The sequence below is a fragment of the Ixodes scapularis genome, unplaced genomic scaffold, assembly GCF_016920785.2.
Source record: "Ixodes scapularis isolate PalLabHiFi unplaced genomic scaffold, ASM1692078v2 PGA_scaffold4__175_contigs__length_147842914, whole genome shotgun sequence".
NCBI lineage: Eukaryota > Metazoa > Arthropoda > Arachnida > Ixodida > Ixodidae > Ixodes > Ixodes scapularis.
The window spans coordinates 87,576,717-87,595,600 of NW_024609879.1; the positions used below are offsets into that span (position 1 = coordinate 87,576,717).

Consider the following 18,884-nt stretch of genomic DNA (forward strand, 5'->3'; position numbering starts at 1 on the left):
ACGATGCTCTTAGATTCGCGCAGGGCGCTTTTCAACCATGCCTCAAGAGCGTGCTAGAATACAGTAGCGCACATCAAAAACAAAGAGAATTCAACCCCCTCGCGCGAGGCTACGTCATCTGTTACGCGAGTTGTGAACCCGCGAATCGAGGGAGTTAGGACCCGCGTTTGATACCTGTTCAGGTGGCGTGAGATGTCGAAGAAGTTGGAAAGGGTGAAACGGTGTGAACGACAAAAACAAATGAACACGGAAAGCTTTCTCTTGCCCGGGAGAAGAAGAAAAACACAATGGAAGGCGACAGAGAGCCTACTCGGCGTTGTCTTACATGACCTTTGTCTTTCGTATATTTGTACATGCCTTGCCCGTTTTTCTAGTGGTTCTAGTGACCGGTGATACAAAAAGTCATGTTTTCTTTTCGGCTATCCTTCCTTCCTGATGTTTTCTATTTTGTTGAACTTGCTTTCTTTCTGCTACTGAATGTTCGCTCGTATTGCTCCAGTTACTGTATTATGCTGAAAATTAAAAAAAAAAGTAACGAGTAATGAAAGTAATTCGTTAAAACTTTTTTGTAACGAAATTACATTACAAATTACTTCCAAAAAATAGTAACGTGGCAATTTCTAAATTACTTAAGAAAATAACGGATTACAGGGAATCCGTTACTTGTAACGGATTACTTCCCAAATCTGCGCAGGAAGTAAGCGGCTGGTAATGGAAGAGAGTGTTTTGACTGGCTTTCCAACTCTTTCAAGCGTTCGACCGAACAGTGTTAAAGGCGCTGATATTTTTTTCCTCTTCATCTCAAAACAGCCCTGCTTGGTGCGCAATAAGAGCTCAAATGAACCCGAAAAGTCTAGTGTGTGAGTTAGTGAGAATTATAAGATTTTAGTTGATGAAGTTCCAGGTTAAAATGCACAATTCTCAGGATTTAATGCTAGAGGGGATTATTGGCACCCAAATAAAACGCAAGAAAACGTGGACCTAAACATCAACTCCCTGGATTAATAAAAAGTTCAGCAAACGTTCTACTTCCGAAACAAGCATGGAACTTGCGGTGGCTTCATTTGCGTCCGACTCAAAACGGAGAGCGGCTAAGCGCCGAGAGACCAAAGACTGGATAGCATTGGGCAGCATCTTGGCAAAAAGAAAACAAAAAATAAAAACGGAAACAGTTTTTTCCTTGCTGGGTCTTGTTCGCTGACCGTGAAGCGCTGACAAGCAAGTCGCCGAGATCAGGGTGGGAAAGTACGGCGGTGTTTAGTTCCATCGTTGCAGCAGCCCGTTGCAACCGTTGACCGTAACGGTTGCAACGGGCGGCTGCAACGTTACGGTCATCGGTTCGTCTCGAGTTCGACCGAAAGAAAACCCTGAAGAGATTTCTGATTTGTCGTTAGGCCTGTTCACACATGCACCGCAGAACCAAGTCAGCGGTCTAGAGACTAGCGCTGACTTGGCACCCTGTCGGCGCTGTATCGACGTTCCGCTGCAGGGGACCCTGCCTTTTTTTCAGCGTAGACACATAATGCCACGCGAATTCAGCGCTGAGTCAGCACCGGCACTAGAGCTGACACAGCACTGGTACAGCGCTGACTTTGCATCATCTCAACGCTGCGTTGTATGTCTGAATCGGCCTTGCCTTGGCCGTGCCGAGTGTAGGGTTATTTAGTTCTTGTAACCACTTAACAAACACGCTGTCGCCGTCTAAAGAGTAGCCCTAACACACGTCTAAACTTTGTACATGTAGTTCTTGAAATATACTTCTAACAACATTACAAAAAGATGTGTCTCATAACGTTGTCACAAGTACTCCAAGGTGAAAACATTATTCGTAAAATATATCTTAAAACTATATATACGCAGGTCAGTCTTGTGTTAGGGTAGGGCTGTCCGACGGACGGCGATACATTTTGCATTTTGCTGTAATTGTGAGATCAAATCTACACGCTATTCACAAGCAACTGTCTCTCATAAGTAGTAAAATAAATTTGATATCGTAAATGCTGCTAGACGTACAGTTCATACACAGGTTCAATATGCTCCAGGTCTGCCCGATAGATGGCGCCAGTGTGCTAGAGTGTTTAAAATCTTCAGATAAAATTCACGTTTCGTGTTCCTTTCAAGTAGCGACAACCACTGCCGAAGGAACGCGCAAGACAAGTGCATACACAAGCGAGTGCTCCGACCAGGGTGTAAGATAGACCGGTGGGGAAACGTCCCATAGAAGCCTACCGCAGCGCCGAGACCGGATTGTGTACTCGTCTGCTTGCGGGTACCGCCGATTTGCGACAGATGGCGCTGCGGCGAGAAGAAAAATATCGGAATCGGATTTGCATGGGACTCTATGGGAGAGCGCCCAAAATAAACCGAGAGCACGACAGTCCTGCATTGAAAATCCACAAGAAACCATCTTCGTCAGTTTAGACGGTCGCCACCGGTCACCCACCCGGAATGAGAGTTCGCGGTGCTCCACATAGATGGCGCCACAGAAAAAAAGAAACCCAGGGGACACAATCCGGTCGCTCATTTGGCTCTCGTTTCCCCACCTGTCTATCTTATACCCCTGTCAGACGGGCACCTCAAATGTCATTTACCCCAAATGACATTCACTGTAAATGTCATTTAGGCAGTGTCACACGGGAACTTCAATGACATTTGACTTAAATGACATTCGAGCTCAACTAAGTTCTCCCAAACTCATTTACGGCTCGTAAATGTGTAGTCTCGTCAACAGCGGTCAGCACAAGTTCCGCGAATTGAAATAAAACATTGTAAAGAATACAAATACAAGTGAAAACAATGCTTGTAGCAATTATTTTTAGAAAAAAAAATGCTTATAACATGTATATCTTGCACACCTTTTGCGATATATGTGTTTAATATACTCGCGGTCTCAGTTGCCCAGCACGCCTAAACTGTCCGTTGTCTGCTAGCTCGCTCCTCCGCTCGCTCGTTTAGCTCGGTTGTTTAGCTTTCCCATTACTCTTGCCATTTATCCTTCTCATCTTCTATTTCTTTTGTTTATATTTTATCATCGTTTTATAGTATTTTACTCTTGTGTTGTATATATCTATCTTTTTGTTGTACGTACAGATTTTATTGTTTCAAGTAGCTTTAAGAACGAGCGCGAAGTGACACCATGTCGAACGGAGGGGGACCTTCGGCCGCGAAGAAGAGGGAGCCGCGCGTCGTATGGACTTCCCAGGAGGCCTGGACGTTGATCCGGCTCTGGGAGGGCAGGATGGAAGACCTCCGACGCGCCAAGCGTAATGGAGGCGTTTACGAGGACATTGCGGAAGAGCTGCTCCGTTGCGGTATTGTGAGGACCAAGGACCAGGTCCACACCAAGATAGAAAACCTGACCAACACGTACCGGTAAGATAATTGTAAAGTTTCATGCACCCTGCGAGTAGTACGAGTCGGGGCGGAAAATAAAAATTAAGATGACTTAAATCGTGGTTTAAATCATGATTTAAATCGTGATTAAATATTGTGAATTAAATATTCCAGTTAAAAATTCCCATTATACATACATCAATAGCTTTGCCATAAAGTTGGCACTCACTGTAATTCCACTTTTCCGAAAACATCTGAGGGAGGGGACCACCACGGGTTCCGGCGCCATGAAGTGGCCCTTCTTCTGGGATCTCAATCGACTGTTGGGGTCCCCACCCCTGAACGACACGACCCTCGTGGATGAAAGTTTGGCGTCCAACCATGCCACACCGGCAGTAGTGGAGGTAGGTTTGGTGGTTTCTCTCAGAAAAGTTTCTGCAATTTTGAACGACAAATCATTTCAATGTAAAAGTGGCAGCCAGTGGCAAATGCGTGAAATTGTTCTTGAAAATTTCCCTCCGAGCAGAGTCCACCGAGCTAATCGAGGTGCTCCTCTGCTTTGGCTGCTTTTCCGACAAGCCGTTGCAAAAGCGACGAAACTTTGCACGCGTGTGACGGTGCAATGCGGTAAAGCTTGATACGAGAGCTTCAGCTGAAGTGGAGCTTTGTGGCTGCTTTAAAAATTCGGGGTTCTGCCATACTATGGCTATACTGTAGAAAGGGTGCATACTATAGATAAGGCGCCTACTCTACCTTGGGCCCTTCCTGTTTTTCTGCTCTCGGACGTAACAATTGCCCTTTCTGATGTTTTTGCGATTATCTTCAACTGTTTTGTGTGTGCCTGCTCAATATTTTACGCTACACTCCTTTCCATGCACAGTGTACAATGCTATTAAAGGTACTCGCATGAGAGCTTGGCGATATCGAACATTTAATTTGCACGAAAGCATGTCCAAATGAATCGCTAATAGAAGTCCCGTGCTCGTGCCAGTATCTTTGAGAGCGTTGAATGCTGTCTCTAAAACGGAGTATAGAGCTATAGCACTTTTGCGCTCTGATGCATATAACTATGCTAGCAATACCTAGCATCATGATTCTCAACTACAAAGCATTCATACACAGGGTTAGAGTTCTGTTACTTTTGAGTACCCCTTGTATAATGGCTTTGGGTGGCACCTAACAGCTTGCTGCAGTCTCTTGTAGCTTAACAGGAAAAACAACTTGTGTGGTACTCCTCTCAGTTGCTCTCCGACATGCAAGAGGGAAGCATGGTGGAGGTAGACTACTTCGAGGAGCCCGTCGAGGAACCCGGAGAAGAGCTGCATGGTGAGGAAAGCCAAGTCGCCAGCACCCCTGCCACTACAAGTGTCAGCAGGCCGGGGGCCCAGCAGCGTCAATGGCACGAGCAACGTGCCGCCGAGGCCACAAAAAAGGAAAAGGCCGCAAGCTCCAAGCACCGCATACATAAAAACGGTGCTGCTCAGGCAGAGTTTTGAGGCTTCGAGGGGGAGAGAGTTCGCCCTACGGGAGCGGGAAATCGTCCTGCAGGAAACCGCCATCAAGGTGCAGCAAGAGCTCGCAACTGCATTGATGGCTTTCTTGAATAAAAATGACACATAAACTGCCATGTAAGCTGTCCTGGTGTGCATTCATGTTACATTCAAGAGCAGCTGCCTCGGTGACTCCAGAACAGACCGTTTGCTTACGTATCCCCAGTTGGCGGGATCTAATCCTGTCCGTGGTGTCTGCAATCTGACGGAGGCTTATTGCGGAGAAGGCACTGTGTAACCGAGATTTCGGTTGTACCTCAAGGTCCCTAGGATACCTACACTTAATCCCCAGTTTTTCATTAAGTTGTGCAAGATGCCCTTGATTGGTTTGGCATGTGGAGCCCCCAAATAGAATTCTTGGTATTCAATATTTGATTATACATTTGACTGTTTGCCAACTATTTGGGAATATTCGATTTCATTCAAGCTGAAATTCTACTATTCGCATACCCATACTTTTTTTCCTTGCAACTCTCATGGAAAGCAACAGTTCAAGGAATACCCAAAACGGGTGCTGGTATTTCTTGCACTCCAGCAGTGACCCTTTCAGATGATCTTTTGTTTTATAAGCTTCCTTTCATTGCACATAGTAGCAAATGAGAGATGCTTGAACTTATATTTCGGCAGTCAATGCCTTACAGTTTATTAAAATTGTGTTATAAAAACCACATGAAAGCATACAGAAGGTTAAGCATATGGACCGAAACATGAGACTTCACTTGGGACACGGGAGTTGGCAGCACGTTTTATGCTCCGAAGCCAGATTTGTTTGGCCCTTAAAAGAGCCTTTTGTTCTTCAGGCACTGGAAAGGGCCCTCGTAGCTGCCAGGTTCTGTGGTCTTTCTGTTGCTGCAAACAAGAGCAGCTACTTGAGCTCTTCATCTAGACCATGTGCCTCGAGCGTTGGTGTAGGTACCCCGCAATGGCGTCCCTGACGCTCTGCCCGTTGTCTGCCTCGGCATTTGTGGTGCACACTGGTTGCAGACAGATCCTGTCCTCCGTCGCCACGTCGCTGAGCCACTGGGGCTGGACACCGTCGTTGAAATGCTCGCACACATTGTTTAAAATGCAGCAGGCTCGCACAACAAGCCGAGCATTGTCCACCTCGCACTCCATCCTCTTCATAATGAAGCGGAATCTGGCTTTGACCCTTCCGAAGGCTTTCTCCACGACTCGGCGAGCAGATGACAGCTGTCGGTTGAAGCCTTCCTGTGGAGAGTCTTTCTTAACGTCCTTGCGAGGGTACGGCTTGAGCATGTTGGACGTCAAAGGGAATGCCTGGTCACACAGGATCAGGGGCGGCACGGTGGTCCCGTTGACGGTGACCATCGGCATCTGCAGCGTTGGACCTTGTAGAACAGCCGCCAAAGCCGACCTCCGGTACACATGTGCGTCGTGGCACCGCCCTGGTGTCCCGACGTTCACATACCGGAACCGGTAACGGTGGTCTACGAGGGCCAGCAGGATGATGCTATACCTGGATACAAACATTACAAGGCATATATCAGCTCCATGGGTGTTGAATATATCATGCTGTAGTCATACAGTCCTCAAAACTGGAGATTCAAAAGAGAAGTAGACAGCACAGCACAATTCGTTAAAACTCCGCAGAACAGAGGTGTGCATAGCTTCTGAACATCACATTAAAAGTGTCAAAAGCTGGCTATCGGTTACTGGCATCTCATATTCAGGAATAGCTATTTCTTAACTTCCATGTCATCAAACATGTGTAGTTTATATCACCATATTAAAATTTATAAGAAAAAATGTTTGGTCCAGGTATATTTTATTCAAATCGAAACCTTTGAAACCAATTGCCGTGCAAGTTAGCTTGCGTTTTGCGCACCTCGTGCGTTTGTTTGCCCCCCCAATGTGCCCACGTGGGTTTGTTTCCCCTCGACCGATGGCGGCAGGAGTTGGCTGCCTCATCATCGCAAGTTTTCTATGAGTTGTCTCCGTTGCCCTTTGCTTGGCGTGCCCCTCTTTATGTTTCGATGCCTCAAGGACGCATTTTAGAACATTTGCTAGCAGTAACAAGTTTGCATCATTCAGTTTGGCTAGCTTCATTAAATTTTTTTACTGATAGTAATTCACACTCAATATTTATTATAGAAATTGTATTTTTCTTTTTCTTTTTGTTGCAATTATCAGTTTGAAAACAGATGCCCGACTTTCTAAAGGTCCAGGAAGTTCAACGTATATCGTATGGGCACTAGCAGTCCATAGATGATGATACACATTGTCCTTGAAATAAAGGTTACCTACCAGCCCTTGCAGTTGTGGTAGTCGCTCGCGTTGACCTTCGGTGATGAGATGGGGAAGTGGCAGCCATCCAGCGCCCCTATGCCCTGGGGAAACTCCAGAGCAGCTTGGAACTCTTGGATGTGGTCCGGAAGCTCCGCGGCGCTGACCATCTTGAGCCAGTCTTGCTCGAGGACGGTGACAACTACCTTACAGAACTCCCTGTAGTTCTCGTTTACGGTGGACCGTCCCAGGCCGAACAAGTTGGCGACGGTGCGGTCTTCTGCGCTCGAGCACAACTTGTACAGCGCAGCACCAACTCTCTTCTCCACCGGAATGGTGGAACGCATGTTGGTAACTTCGCGCTCTATGGGGGGCCGACACACGTCCACCAGGTATCTAAACGTAACCGGCTTGACACGGAAGAACTGCTTGAGGAAGTGCTCCGGCAAGTGGGGTAGTGTGTCCTCAAACCAGCGCTCGTTCCTCCTGAACGCTTGGATGCTTCGTGGAATGAGACTTGAAGCTTCAACGGCAGCGAACATCACGTCGTTGCTGAGGAGCCTTTCTTGAAGGCGGACGCTTTCTGCACTGGCAGATCGTATGTCGGCCCTCAGCAGCGTCAAGGCACTCTGTTTTTGCGCGTACAAACACATCAGGAACGCGATCCGACGTTCCGGATCCATCGCACTACGATCATTGTCGTCAGCAGGCTCCATTGCTACAGGGTCACGGTCTTCGCTTGAATCGATCGCAGACGTAAACGTCAACGGGGTACACGAATCCGGCGAAAACGAAAGTGCGCGAGGAACAACGGCGAGCAGTCGCGCGGAGTTCCGAAAGCAGACGAGCCAAACGGCGGAACGGATACGGCTACGGATGACTTGGGAGTGCTGACGTCGTGTCATAGTTGCCACAAAACACCTTGTCTCCGTCAAAGCGTGTACTTATTTTTATCAGCGTGTTTGAATTCTATGTTCTGAGAGTTTACTACATTTTATTTACTTAGCAAACAATAAAATAAACACTAGGGTGCCGGGTTAACAATATTACAAACGCTACATTGCTAGGTTAACAACAGACCGCTATCGTGATAGACATCACCCAAATGACATTTTAGTTACCCGTCTGACACGACACTACTTAAATGTCATTTGAAAATCCCAAAGGCCTTTAGCGTAAATGACATTCCAGGTGCCCGTCTGACATCGGTATTACACGCTGGCTCCGACGCCATTCGCTTCCAACGGTCGCTCATTGCAGTGGCTGCGCCGCCATCTGCTTCCAAGGGCCGTTGGAGGCACCGGCCGTGTGAACGGGCGTCATTGACGCTACTTGCTGGACAAACGCAAGCACATCAAGGCGCTTATCACGACACACTCAGCAGACTCAGATGTAAAGTCTTAAACTAGCCTTTAACATGGAGTCGCGCGAGCTCCTAGCGTTCGATCCGAAACTGTATTGAGGAGTTTCAGCAAATATAGGGGGCGCTCCGATCGACCCAACATGGCGGACAAGAGGGGGATAGATTTGCGACGCCCATAGACCGGTAGCGTATAAATAAAACAAAGCGTGTGGTTCTCTGTTTGTTGCCGTGTGCGAGACGATCATCGTTTCAGCCAAGACCTACCGTGATGCTACAGATGAAGAGTTCAAGCCAGTCGGAGGCAAGAAATCTTGCCATAGTCAAGATATGTGTGCAAGTGTTCGACGTGAGCTGTCACGTTGGTGCAGCTGTCGTCAAGTTGAACCGAATGTACGCGGGTCCAAAGGAAGGTACTTATCAACAATATTCGCGTGTTGAAACTGTGACGCGTACTTTATCTAAAACTAAAATTACCGGTCTGTGGCTACAAACATTTTCGTTGACGTTGCTTAGATGATGTAACCATTCAGGCCTCGCATTAAATGGTGTTGCGAACTCTTCGGTTGTTCTAAAAAGCGGTTGGACGGAAAATATGACAGCTACAGCATACAAGGGACGATTGAGGTCTTTATCCTGCGTTCTATGTATTGAAACATCGGTATCTTTGGTGTATTGCGATCAGCTGGTCGCCGATCGTCCTGTTTGTACGCATAATATAAACAAGCCCCGGAAGCGCCAATCTCATTTCGATGTGTTTGTGCACCCCTACAAGCCTCCTCTTGGCTCTTGCGCAAAGCTTTGTTGTAATAGCAATAGTCTCATCGTCGTTCCGAGTTAAATGTGCCACGGTGATATCTGCTGTGTGTGATCTGCTGACAATCAAGTCTGTATTAAATGCCAGAAGGAGAACACAGGTAAAGCTTTTTTAACTTTTTTCTTTTACAAAACAGGGCAAAGATTCTAAAACAAGAGCAACCTAAGCTGATATTTGAGTGTGCTCAAGAATGAATGCCAAAGGTGCTTATGCTAAGTGGTAGATGTATGCAGTTGATTTTTTGTTTGCCTTTCATTGTAAATTGGAAGATATGTATCAGCAAAAGACACGTGTCCTTTTGAAACTGTCTTTTATCAGGGCAAAAATAGGTTGTCATACACAACCGAAGAGTCGCAACACCATTTAATGCGAGGCCTGAACGGTTACATCATCTAAGCAACGTCAGCGAAAATGTTTATAGCCGCAGACCGATAAATTTAGGTTTAGATTGCGGGCATCTTCTAGCTCCGATTCCCACAAACCCTGTCTCCGGATGAATATGACACTGCAATACTTCGCTCTCGGCAAAAGGGTTTATTCACTCACTCATTGCCTGGGGGGTTTCGGGATCGGGGGACGGTCAACAGCGAGGCCGGGGGAGAGTCTGCTGCCACAGCAGCTTCTCCGAGTCCCAGCGGTGGTCGTCCACACCGCGTCATGGGGACGTCGTCGTCCAGGGTCGCTGTCCGGCCTGCTTGTCGAGTCCGCCACTCGACGTAGTGCCCGCACTCCCTGCGCCAGCGTCCAGCGCCGTCCGAGCTCGCCTCCATGACCGATCCCTTGTGAAGTCGGCAGCCCAAGCCCTCTTCCTTTGTCTCCGTTCCCCTCTTAAGACCTTCCCAAGTCCTTGTCCCGCCGACCGTCCAATCGGGAACCTTGCTGCGAGCCGATCCTCCGACGTCAGCGCTGGGTGAGGGGGCGCTTGCCCCGTTCCTCCCGGAGAGCTCGGACGTTCCGCGACAGGACGGCGACGGGAAACGGGAAGGTCACGGGGAACGAAGGAGCGCCCGACAGTACGGCGGCAGGGAGCGGCAAGGTCACGGAGAGCGGAGGAGCCAGGGAGAGGGTCCCCACAAGATAAGTATGCGTCATAGTTTCAGCCTTAAACACGCAACATTGTTGATATGCACCTTTCTTGATAACTGCACCAACGCGAGAGAGCCCACGTCGTCGAACACTTGCACACATATCTTGACTATGGTATGGCAAGATTTCTTGCTTGAAGCCAAAGATCATCTCTCTACGACTAGCTACAACCACCCACCGCAGCGACGCAGGCGTCGAAGGGGCGCAACGCAGTCAGTCGCCGTCACCCGACGCTGCTCGTTTGGCATTCACGGCTTTCCGCCCAGGTGCTTCGTTTGTACTTGGCACCGAGTGTTATTTTCTGTGCTTGTGTGTGCTCAGTGGCTAGATATGGGCCTCAAGAGCAGTTCTTCATGGCTCAATAGCGTTCGCCGAAGAGCTTCTGAAGAAAATGCCACCCAGGAAAAAAAAGCACGAAGACGCAACGCACCAGCTTGGCGGACTATGCACTGGGCGCGGAAATCGGGCCCTGCGGATTATACACCAAATGCAAACTATCTAAACAAAACAAAAACATTTTTAGGCTCAAATTGACTTCTGCAGACTATACGCCTGGACACTGGTGCCTGTTATTGTGCATTGTATATTCACTGCTGTTTGTTGTGGCTTGAGACTGCCTTCCTGTAATGATACAGAGTGGTCCACTGAACCTTGAAATAAAGATATTTAAGCACATTTAGATGCAATGCCCCTTGAAGCCAGATGGTCAGGGAAAAGGTGTGCCATTACCTAATTTGCCAACAGCACACCAATGGTCACGATCAAAACTCAGAGTCAATGGGCAGTTTTTCACCACAATATTTATTGCCGTGTAATCACCAATTTGGTTCATTAAAACTCTTGAGGCTGTAGCCTACAGCACATTCATTCTGGATCTGCAAAGCTTATGCTGTAGACATGCATGATCACATGAGCATGTTTCTTATCAATCTTAAACGTAAAACGCTAGTTATGCAACGAAATTCCCATATTATCACATTTTTAGCAAATTGAATGGTCCCATCTGTCACACTGTTAGCTTTGGAAGTAAACCAATTGACAATACCACCAGTGGCATACGTCGTGCCAAGCATTAGTGCCGCATGTGGCGCAAAAATGTCCTAACTGGAGAAGAAACTTAATCGATCGTGTTGATTAAAGCACTTAAGTACGGGAGAAATTATCAATCAGAAGGTCACTCGAAAGGGAAGTTTTCTCGCTGAACGAATATGACTTTTTATTGAGCGTTCCGCAATGTAAGGCCGAAGACATTCACTCCGTGATCGGTACAGAAGCATTTGCTTAGCAGTCGGTCGTGCGTGCTAAAAACAACAAAAACAAAGGTGGATTAGAAACGCGATTGATTCGCCTTTGCACGGAGTACTTACATTCAAAATCGTGTCAACATAAAGCCACTACGGCCCACCTTGCTAGCAGCAATTTTAAAATTTATCCGTGTAGTCGACGCAGCCGTGTACCAACCGAAAGCGTTGCTGCAAGCCCTTCCCATACAAAAATGGTCTATGGTCGGCTATAGAAAATCCTTTGTATGGCCGGCTATAGCAAATTGGCCCAATTAGCTATAGCCGTTTCTATGGCTGTCTATAGCTTTCCCTATGGTCTCCCCTATAGTTGTCTATAGCTTTTTCAATGGAAATTTCGCTATCGAATTCGGTATGGTTTAGTCTATGGGTCTCTTTAGAAAAGATGCTATAGCCGCCTATGGCTTTTCTTTTGGTTCCTTTAGCCGCCTACAGCATTTTGTATGGTCTGCTATAGAGATCTCTATGGCTTACTCTATGGATCTTTTTAGACACCGTGCTATAGCTGCCTATTGCTTTTCCTACGGTTTCTTTAGCCGTCTATTGCCCTTTGTATGGTCCGCTATAGCTCATTCTATAGCTCGTCTTATGGTTCTCTATACCCATCGTGCTACAGCTTTCTATAGCATTTCATATGGTCCCTTTAGCCGCCTATAGTATATTGTATGGTTTGCTATAGAGATCTCTATGGCTTACTCTATGGATCTTTTTAGACACCGTGCTATAGCTGCCTATGGCTTTTCCTACGGTTTCTTTAGCCGTCTATTGCCCTTTGTATGGTCCGCTATAGCTCATTCTATAGCTCGTCTTATGGTTATCTATACCCATCGTGCTACAGCTTTCTATAGCATTTCATATGGTCCCTTTAGCCGCCTATAGCATATTGTATGGTTTGCTATTGAGATTTCTATGGCTTACTCTATGGATCTTTTTAGGCACCGTGCTATAGCTGCCTATTGCTTTTCCTATGGTTTCTTTAGCCGCCTATTGCTCTCTGTATGGTCCGCTATAGCTCATTTTAAAGTTCGTCTTATGGTTCTCTGTACCCACCGTGCTACAGCTGCCTATAGAATTTTCTATGGTTCCTTTAGCCACCTATAGCATCTTGTAGGGTGTGCTGTAGAAATCTCTATGCCTTACTCTATGGATCTTTTTAGACACCGTGCAATAGCTGCCTATGGCTTTTTCTATGATTTCTTTAGCTGCCTATTGCTCTCTGTATGGTTTGCTATAGCTTCTTCTATATCTCGTCTTATGAGTCTCTTTACCATCGTGCCATAGCTGCCTGTAGTTTTTCTTTTTACCGCAATCGTATGAAATGCGAAACAAATTATTTGTTGTCACCGGACATCTTTAAAAAAACCTTGTGAGACGTGCCGAACTTCATAGCCCCATTTAAAACAAAGAGCTAACATTTCAACAAAACAACAAAAAACGAATGCACTCACTCAGGTGTTTGCAAAAGCACAGGTAAACAGACACAAGGTATTGTTTTCAAATCTCCTAGAAGTTTATTACACACAGCCCATTCTGTAGACAAGCACACACTAAGCAATCTCTACTATGTGAAGAGGAACTACTGAGCTGTTATACAACTGAGAATATTGTCAAGCAAACAAGAACCAAAGGCAATTCCTGGGTAGTGTCTAGTCCCCCGGCAGCCGGCCGAATCCCCCCCCCCCCCCCCCTTTCCCCCCGAAATTCTAATGCCAGTCGCTACTCATTGGCGCTGCAATCAGTTTATCAAAAGACGTTTCATCGAGATCGTTTCATCAACACGTGACGTTTATAAACAACTCAAAATACTTTTTTTTTTTTTTGTAATGATTTGCCAAGAAGTGGCGTGAACGGGTGGGCTGAGTCGGTGAGCACGCGCCTCAGGAATACAGGCGCGACGAAATGTCCCTGCAGCGTGCAATTCGCGTAACGAGTGCCGACTAAACGTGTGTCCATGAAGCGTCTATCCACGAAAAGGTGTCCATGAAACGTCTTTTCACAAAACGCAGAGAGAATAAGAATGTCAGTATTCTAACTACAATTTTCACATGATTTCAGAGAGCTAATGGCAGGCGACTGCGGTAGAATTACGGGGTAATTATTCTCCCAGCTGTCAGAAGATAGGCACTGCCAGGAGATAGACACTACAGAACGGTCAATTGTCGCCGAGTAGGTTGCAGCGCACTTACGTTCAAAATACCGGACTTGAAAGATGTAATCCGAAATATACGTCGACACGGGCACTGCAGACCAACCACTCAAACACAAAACCGACAAGGAAGGGATCCGTGAAGATTCACCACGATGTAGCACAAGCTGTCATTTGCCGAACCGAACACTGAACTCATCACAAGAATGACCTGGGCTTCTTTGAAGAAATCGCTTGTTGCCGACATACGGGTAAGACTTTTCGATCGGGATACCTTTTACCATAGAAGCGAAATCCACAGCAGCCCCGCGGGCCGCACGACACGCGAAACTAGGTCCGCAAGCAGCCTCATTCCGGGATTGGCAGCGGCTATTACGTCATCCGTCAAACCACGTGATCACGCTCCTTCCGTTACATGCGCACAGAGAGCGGAGTGAAGCGATAGAAAGTCTACGGTTGATTGGTCCGCCGAGTCCGCACCTTCTGCAATGCTTTTAGCTTAGGGAGAGAGAGAAAACAGAAAAATTGAAAAGCAGAGCTCCTTCAAGGCCAGAACGGGGGTGCGATCACAAAGACTAATCCTCGGGGGCATACCAACAATGAACACAGCGAGAGAATGTGTCACTTATATCCTGTTGACAGTTCGAGCCAAGGTTGATAGTGCAGTGGATGCTATGTGTGGCCTTGGGCTTAGGGCAGGTGCCGTGTCCAGCGTTATCATCAGCTTCGAGACAGTTGTCACGGGACCCTAACCGGAGACATGATTGGCCTCAAACACGCATAGCGTCTACTCTGCTGTCACTACCGAGTGAACAGGACAGCTCCATGGAAGCCCCCCAGCTTTTGGACTTCTTTCTAAAGCTGCACTTCCCAGAAGTGACCCAAAACGATGCGTGTTTGGAGATATCATATTTTACGCCTTTTAGCCCACATTCAAATTCAAAATGAATAATTAATGGCGAATACTTTCTCTTTGCGCAGGATGTCCACAAACAAATAAATAAATAAATAAATATATATATATATTTTTTTTTTTTTTTTTACCAAGCACTTTTGAATTATGTGTACACTGTTAGGTTCGCATTTTTAAACGTCAATTTTGGGAATCTTTGCATCGTTGTGGCATCTATGATTGTGTGGTTTAAGAAATTTGTGCCGTAATGCGTTTTTCATCCGTGAGTTCAGTCTATATCACTGCCATGAATTACAATCTCTGAGCACCATGATGATTCATGGTGGGGATGTGTGCTCCAATAAGCTCCTATGAGTTTAATGTCTCATAATTTAAAGAAAAAGAAGAAAAATTAGCCACAGCGTTTGCTGACTTGTTGAATTCGCAGAACAGAAAGATAATAGGACGCACCTAGGGTAGCGCGTGCCTAATGATATAAATTTTTTTTTCGGCTGTTATTTTTGTATATTTCGCCGTTCTCGACATGGGCGTTGACGGACATTGCACCGCTGCTTACCGGTTTGCCTGCTTACTGCTTGCCTGCCGGGGTAAGCTTTTTTGTTGTCACGACACTCTGTCGATTTAACGCTCATGAAGTCTCGAGAGAACTGTGAATTGTTTAATCAGAGCAACGACGCAGCAATCGCGAAATGAGAGACGACTGCGTGGGACTCTCGAGCGTGGGACTCTCGAGCAGTGTTAACTTGCTGATGATGCAGGGCGCTGCTTTGTCGTTGAGATTCTTTGTCCTTCGAACGCCGGCGAAAACGTACCAGTGCTCGGCGTACCCAAGGCAGCAGCGCCTGTCAGCGACCGCCCGCGCAGCATTGCAACCTTTCTGGAGCCTACTGGCAGTCTGCGAGCGCCGACGATTTATCGTTGCGGCTTGAATGGAAGCATTTTATGAACTCCTGCGGTGAACATGAAACACCGCGAACATGAACTCCCGCGAACATAATCCCCGCGACGGCGAACCGCCGGCGCTCGCAGACGGAGGTTTCCGATGCTGTGCGAACGGTTGTTGAAGGACGCTGCGTAGGGTATACGCCGGGCGCTGGAACGACTTCGAAGCCATTCGAAGGGCCAAGGATTCGCGACGACCAAGTAGTGTCTTGCATCTTCAGTAAGGTAACGGGGCTCGAGAGTCCCAAGCTTACATTTCCACAGAGCGAGCGCGGCCGGCCAGATCGAGGCGCAGTCAGCACTCGCGTCGCGATTGCTACGTCGTTGCTCTGCCTACACCGATGACATGTGCACCAGCATTCAAAACCGCCCTCTCGAGACTTTATACGAGTCCAATAGACGGCTTTATAGCGCGATAAACCGTCGTGACAAGAGTAAAGCTCACGGACAACGTAGAAGGCGCGCTACGAAATACATATACTTACAAAATACACTGGAAACGGCAGATAATTAGAGCTAAAAAACGGAAGATTGAGATGACGTCAACGCCGAAATAAGGCAATGCGCAGGGAAAGCAGCCGGCAAAACTGCAATAGTCCTATAGGCAGCTAAGAACGCTTTTGTGATCGCGGGCGTATAAACTCGGCGACGTACGCCCCGTTAACCTGGCTGAAGAAAATTCTCGCCCCGATCGAGCGCATGAATGACTCTCTTCCACTTTCGTACATCTGCAGAAAAAAAAAAAAGAAAAAAGAGGGTCGCGGGCTTATAGCCTAAGCAAACCAGTGAGCCGACTAAAAAAATTGGATGGTCGCGAGTCTATAGCTCGGGAGATATACATCCCTCTATAGCCGGCTAAAGTACATTGTAAGGTCGGAGGCTATAGCATTGGTGACATAGAACGCTTTTGAGTCGGCTAAAGAAAATTCAATGGTCGCGATTCTATAGATTTAGGGACATACACCACTCTATAGTCGGCTAAAGCACATTGAATGGTCGGAGGCCTATAGCTTTGGTGACATAAAACGCTATAGAGTAGGCTAAAGAAAATTCAATGGTCGCGATTCTATAAGTTTAGGGACATACACCACTCTATAGCCGGCTAAAGCACATTCAATAGTCGCGAATCTATAGCATCAAGGACATACATATTTCTATAGCTCGCTAAAGAATATTGAATAGTCGCGTGTCTATAGCTGCGTAGTCATAAATTATTCTATAGCTAGGTATAGAAATCGGAATGGTCGAGATGCTAAAGCTTTGAAGACATACATTTTTCTATAGGTGGCTATAGCGTGTTTTATGGTTTCTAATGGCTGACCATAGAGGGCCATAGAAGGTGATAGCTCACCATAGGATTTTCTATAGACGTCCATAGATCATTTTTGTATGGGTTCCGCCGTCAACTTTGAGTCGCTGTTGATTCTGAAGAACTGCTCTATGAGGTACATATCCAGCCACTGAGCACATACACTAGCACAGGAAATAATACTCGGTTCCAAGTACAAGCGAAGAACCCGGGGCGGAAAGCCCTGAATGCCAAACGACCTGCGTCGGGCGACGGCGACTGACTGCGTAGTACACAGGTTGCGCTCCCTCGACGCCTGCATCGCTGCGGCGGGTGGTCGTAGCAGGTCGTGTCACCTCTGTTGCTCGTACCGAAACACTAGAGCCGCGTAATATTTTTGCTGCCGAAGTTTATAAGCCTACGTTCGCGGTCAACGCATTTACACAAAGCCAACGCCCCGCGAACCTATCCCCCTCGTTCTCTTTCGGCGACCGGCCGCCAGGGCGGTGAGACCGTTGCTGAAACTCCTCAATACCCGCTCGCGTTCCTAGCCGGGTCATTCCATGTCAAACGTCCTAGAAGTTGCGCTCGACACCTTCCGACTTCTAAAAAAAAAAAAGAAAAGATTCATGGTGTTTTGCCGCAATGTTCGTAGCCATGCCCTGAAATATTTTTGCCGCAAAAACATTTTGAGGACGTGAGCGCCGTTTTAACTTTTTAAAACAGCGTGAAACTAGGCATCACTTATAATTGATGAAAAATCAGCTTTTTACTGAAATACCCAACAATATATTTTTTTAAAATTTGCACGGCTTTCGACCTACAGGGTGAAACAAAGAGACGCCAGGCTCTTTAAATCGACCGGAAAATTCGGCCTCTTAACCTATCGCGCTACGACTTTGTGCTGCGTAGCCCACAGATGGTGCATTTTTTTTTGTAAAATTTACGAAGAGCGAACTTATTTGAGGAAAAAGTAAAGAAAGAAAAAAGCTTAGCTCCTATGGAAACGCAGCGACGCCACCGGTCGGCAAACAACACGGCGCCGTTTCGCACGGGAGACAAGAGATGGCGCAACAAACGCAGCCAACCAACGAGCACACGGCGCCGAGAGCAGGCCTTTCTTGCAGACGACCTTTTCGACTCAAAAGCGGCGCGCTTTCCGCAGGCGGCGACAGTCGGAGAGACAAAAAAGACAGGCGCGGTAACAGCAAGGAACTGCAGTTCCTTGTCTGCTAAATACGCCGGCTCGCGGCGTCATCTGCTCGTTCGTTGGCGGCAGTTGGCGTCGCGACCGCTTGCGCCATCTCTTGTCCATCGTGCGAAACGGCGCCGTGTTGTTTGCAGACCGGTGGCGTCGCTTCGTTTCCATAGGAGCTAAGCCTTTTTCTTTCTTTACTTTTTCCTCAGGTAAGTTCGCTCTTCGCAAATTTTACAAAAAAATGCACCATCTGTGGGCAACGCTGCACAAAGTCGTAGCGCGATAGGTTACGAAACCGAATTTTCCAGTCGATTTAAAGAGCCTGGCGTCTTCTTGTTTCACCCTGTACAATGTGGCTGGGCTTGTAAGGTTTTGCTTAATTTAAAATATTTAAAAAAAACTAAAAAACTTTGAAAAAATTATTTTTGTTATTTTGTCAAAAAGGATCTAATTGCTCCCGGGACTTAATATAGCTTTTTACCGGCTGCCCCTGCAGGTATATAATCTATAAAAAATGTTTAAAACCGCTCAATTAAATATTTCGCAGTAATCAAAAATCCTGAATTTGCAAAAAAGTGCGTTTTGACGCATAAACAGCCATTCATTTCACCCTAAGGTGCTCCAAGTAAAAATACAAAATATGGTGGGTCTGGAAGAACAATCGATAATCTTTTGATTCTGAAATTTTAATCAGTTATTTTTGTTT

At 46.8% G+C, this 18,884-nt stretch overlaps 1 protein-coding gene and 1 pseudogene across 1 annotated transcript; one reads left to right on the top strand and one right to left on the bottom strand.

Annotated features, from left to right (window-relative positions):
* The first annotated feature begins 1,779 nt into the window (after positions 1-1,779).
* On the top strand, positions 1,780-4,953 carry LOC121837802 (annotated as a pseudogene).
* Positions 4,954-5,765: 812 nt separating this feature from the next.
* Positions 5,766-7,297, bottom strand: LOC121837803. The gene is made up of 2 exons (XM_042293622.1): positions 7,149-7,297; positions 5,766-6,360 (listed from the first exon to the last, which is right to left on the bottom strand). The coding sequence occupies exons 1-2, from the start codon at positions 7,295-7,297 to the stop codon at positions 5,766-5,768; spliced, it is 744 nt and encodes a 247-aa protein (XP_042149556.1).
* Positions 7,298-18,884: the final 11,587 nt, after the last annotated feature.

Bases quoted from the DNA above. Each gene is read 5' to 3' on its own strand.
- LOC121837803 (XM_042293622.1), bottom strand. From the start codon at position 7,297: ATGGTCAGCGCCGCGGAGCTTCCGGACCACATCCAAGAGTTCCAAGCT. The intron at 6,361-7,148 runs GTAGGTAACCTT...GTTTGTATCCAG, and splicing joins TACCACAACTGCAAGGGCTG to GTATAGCATCATCCTGCTGG.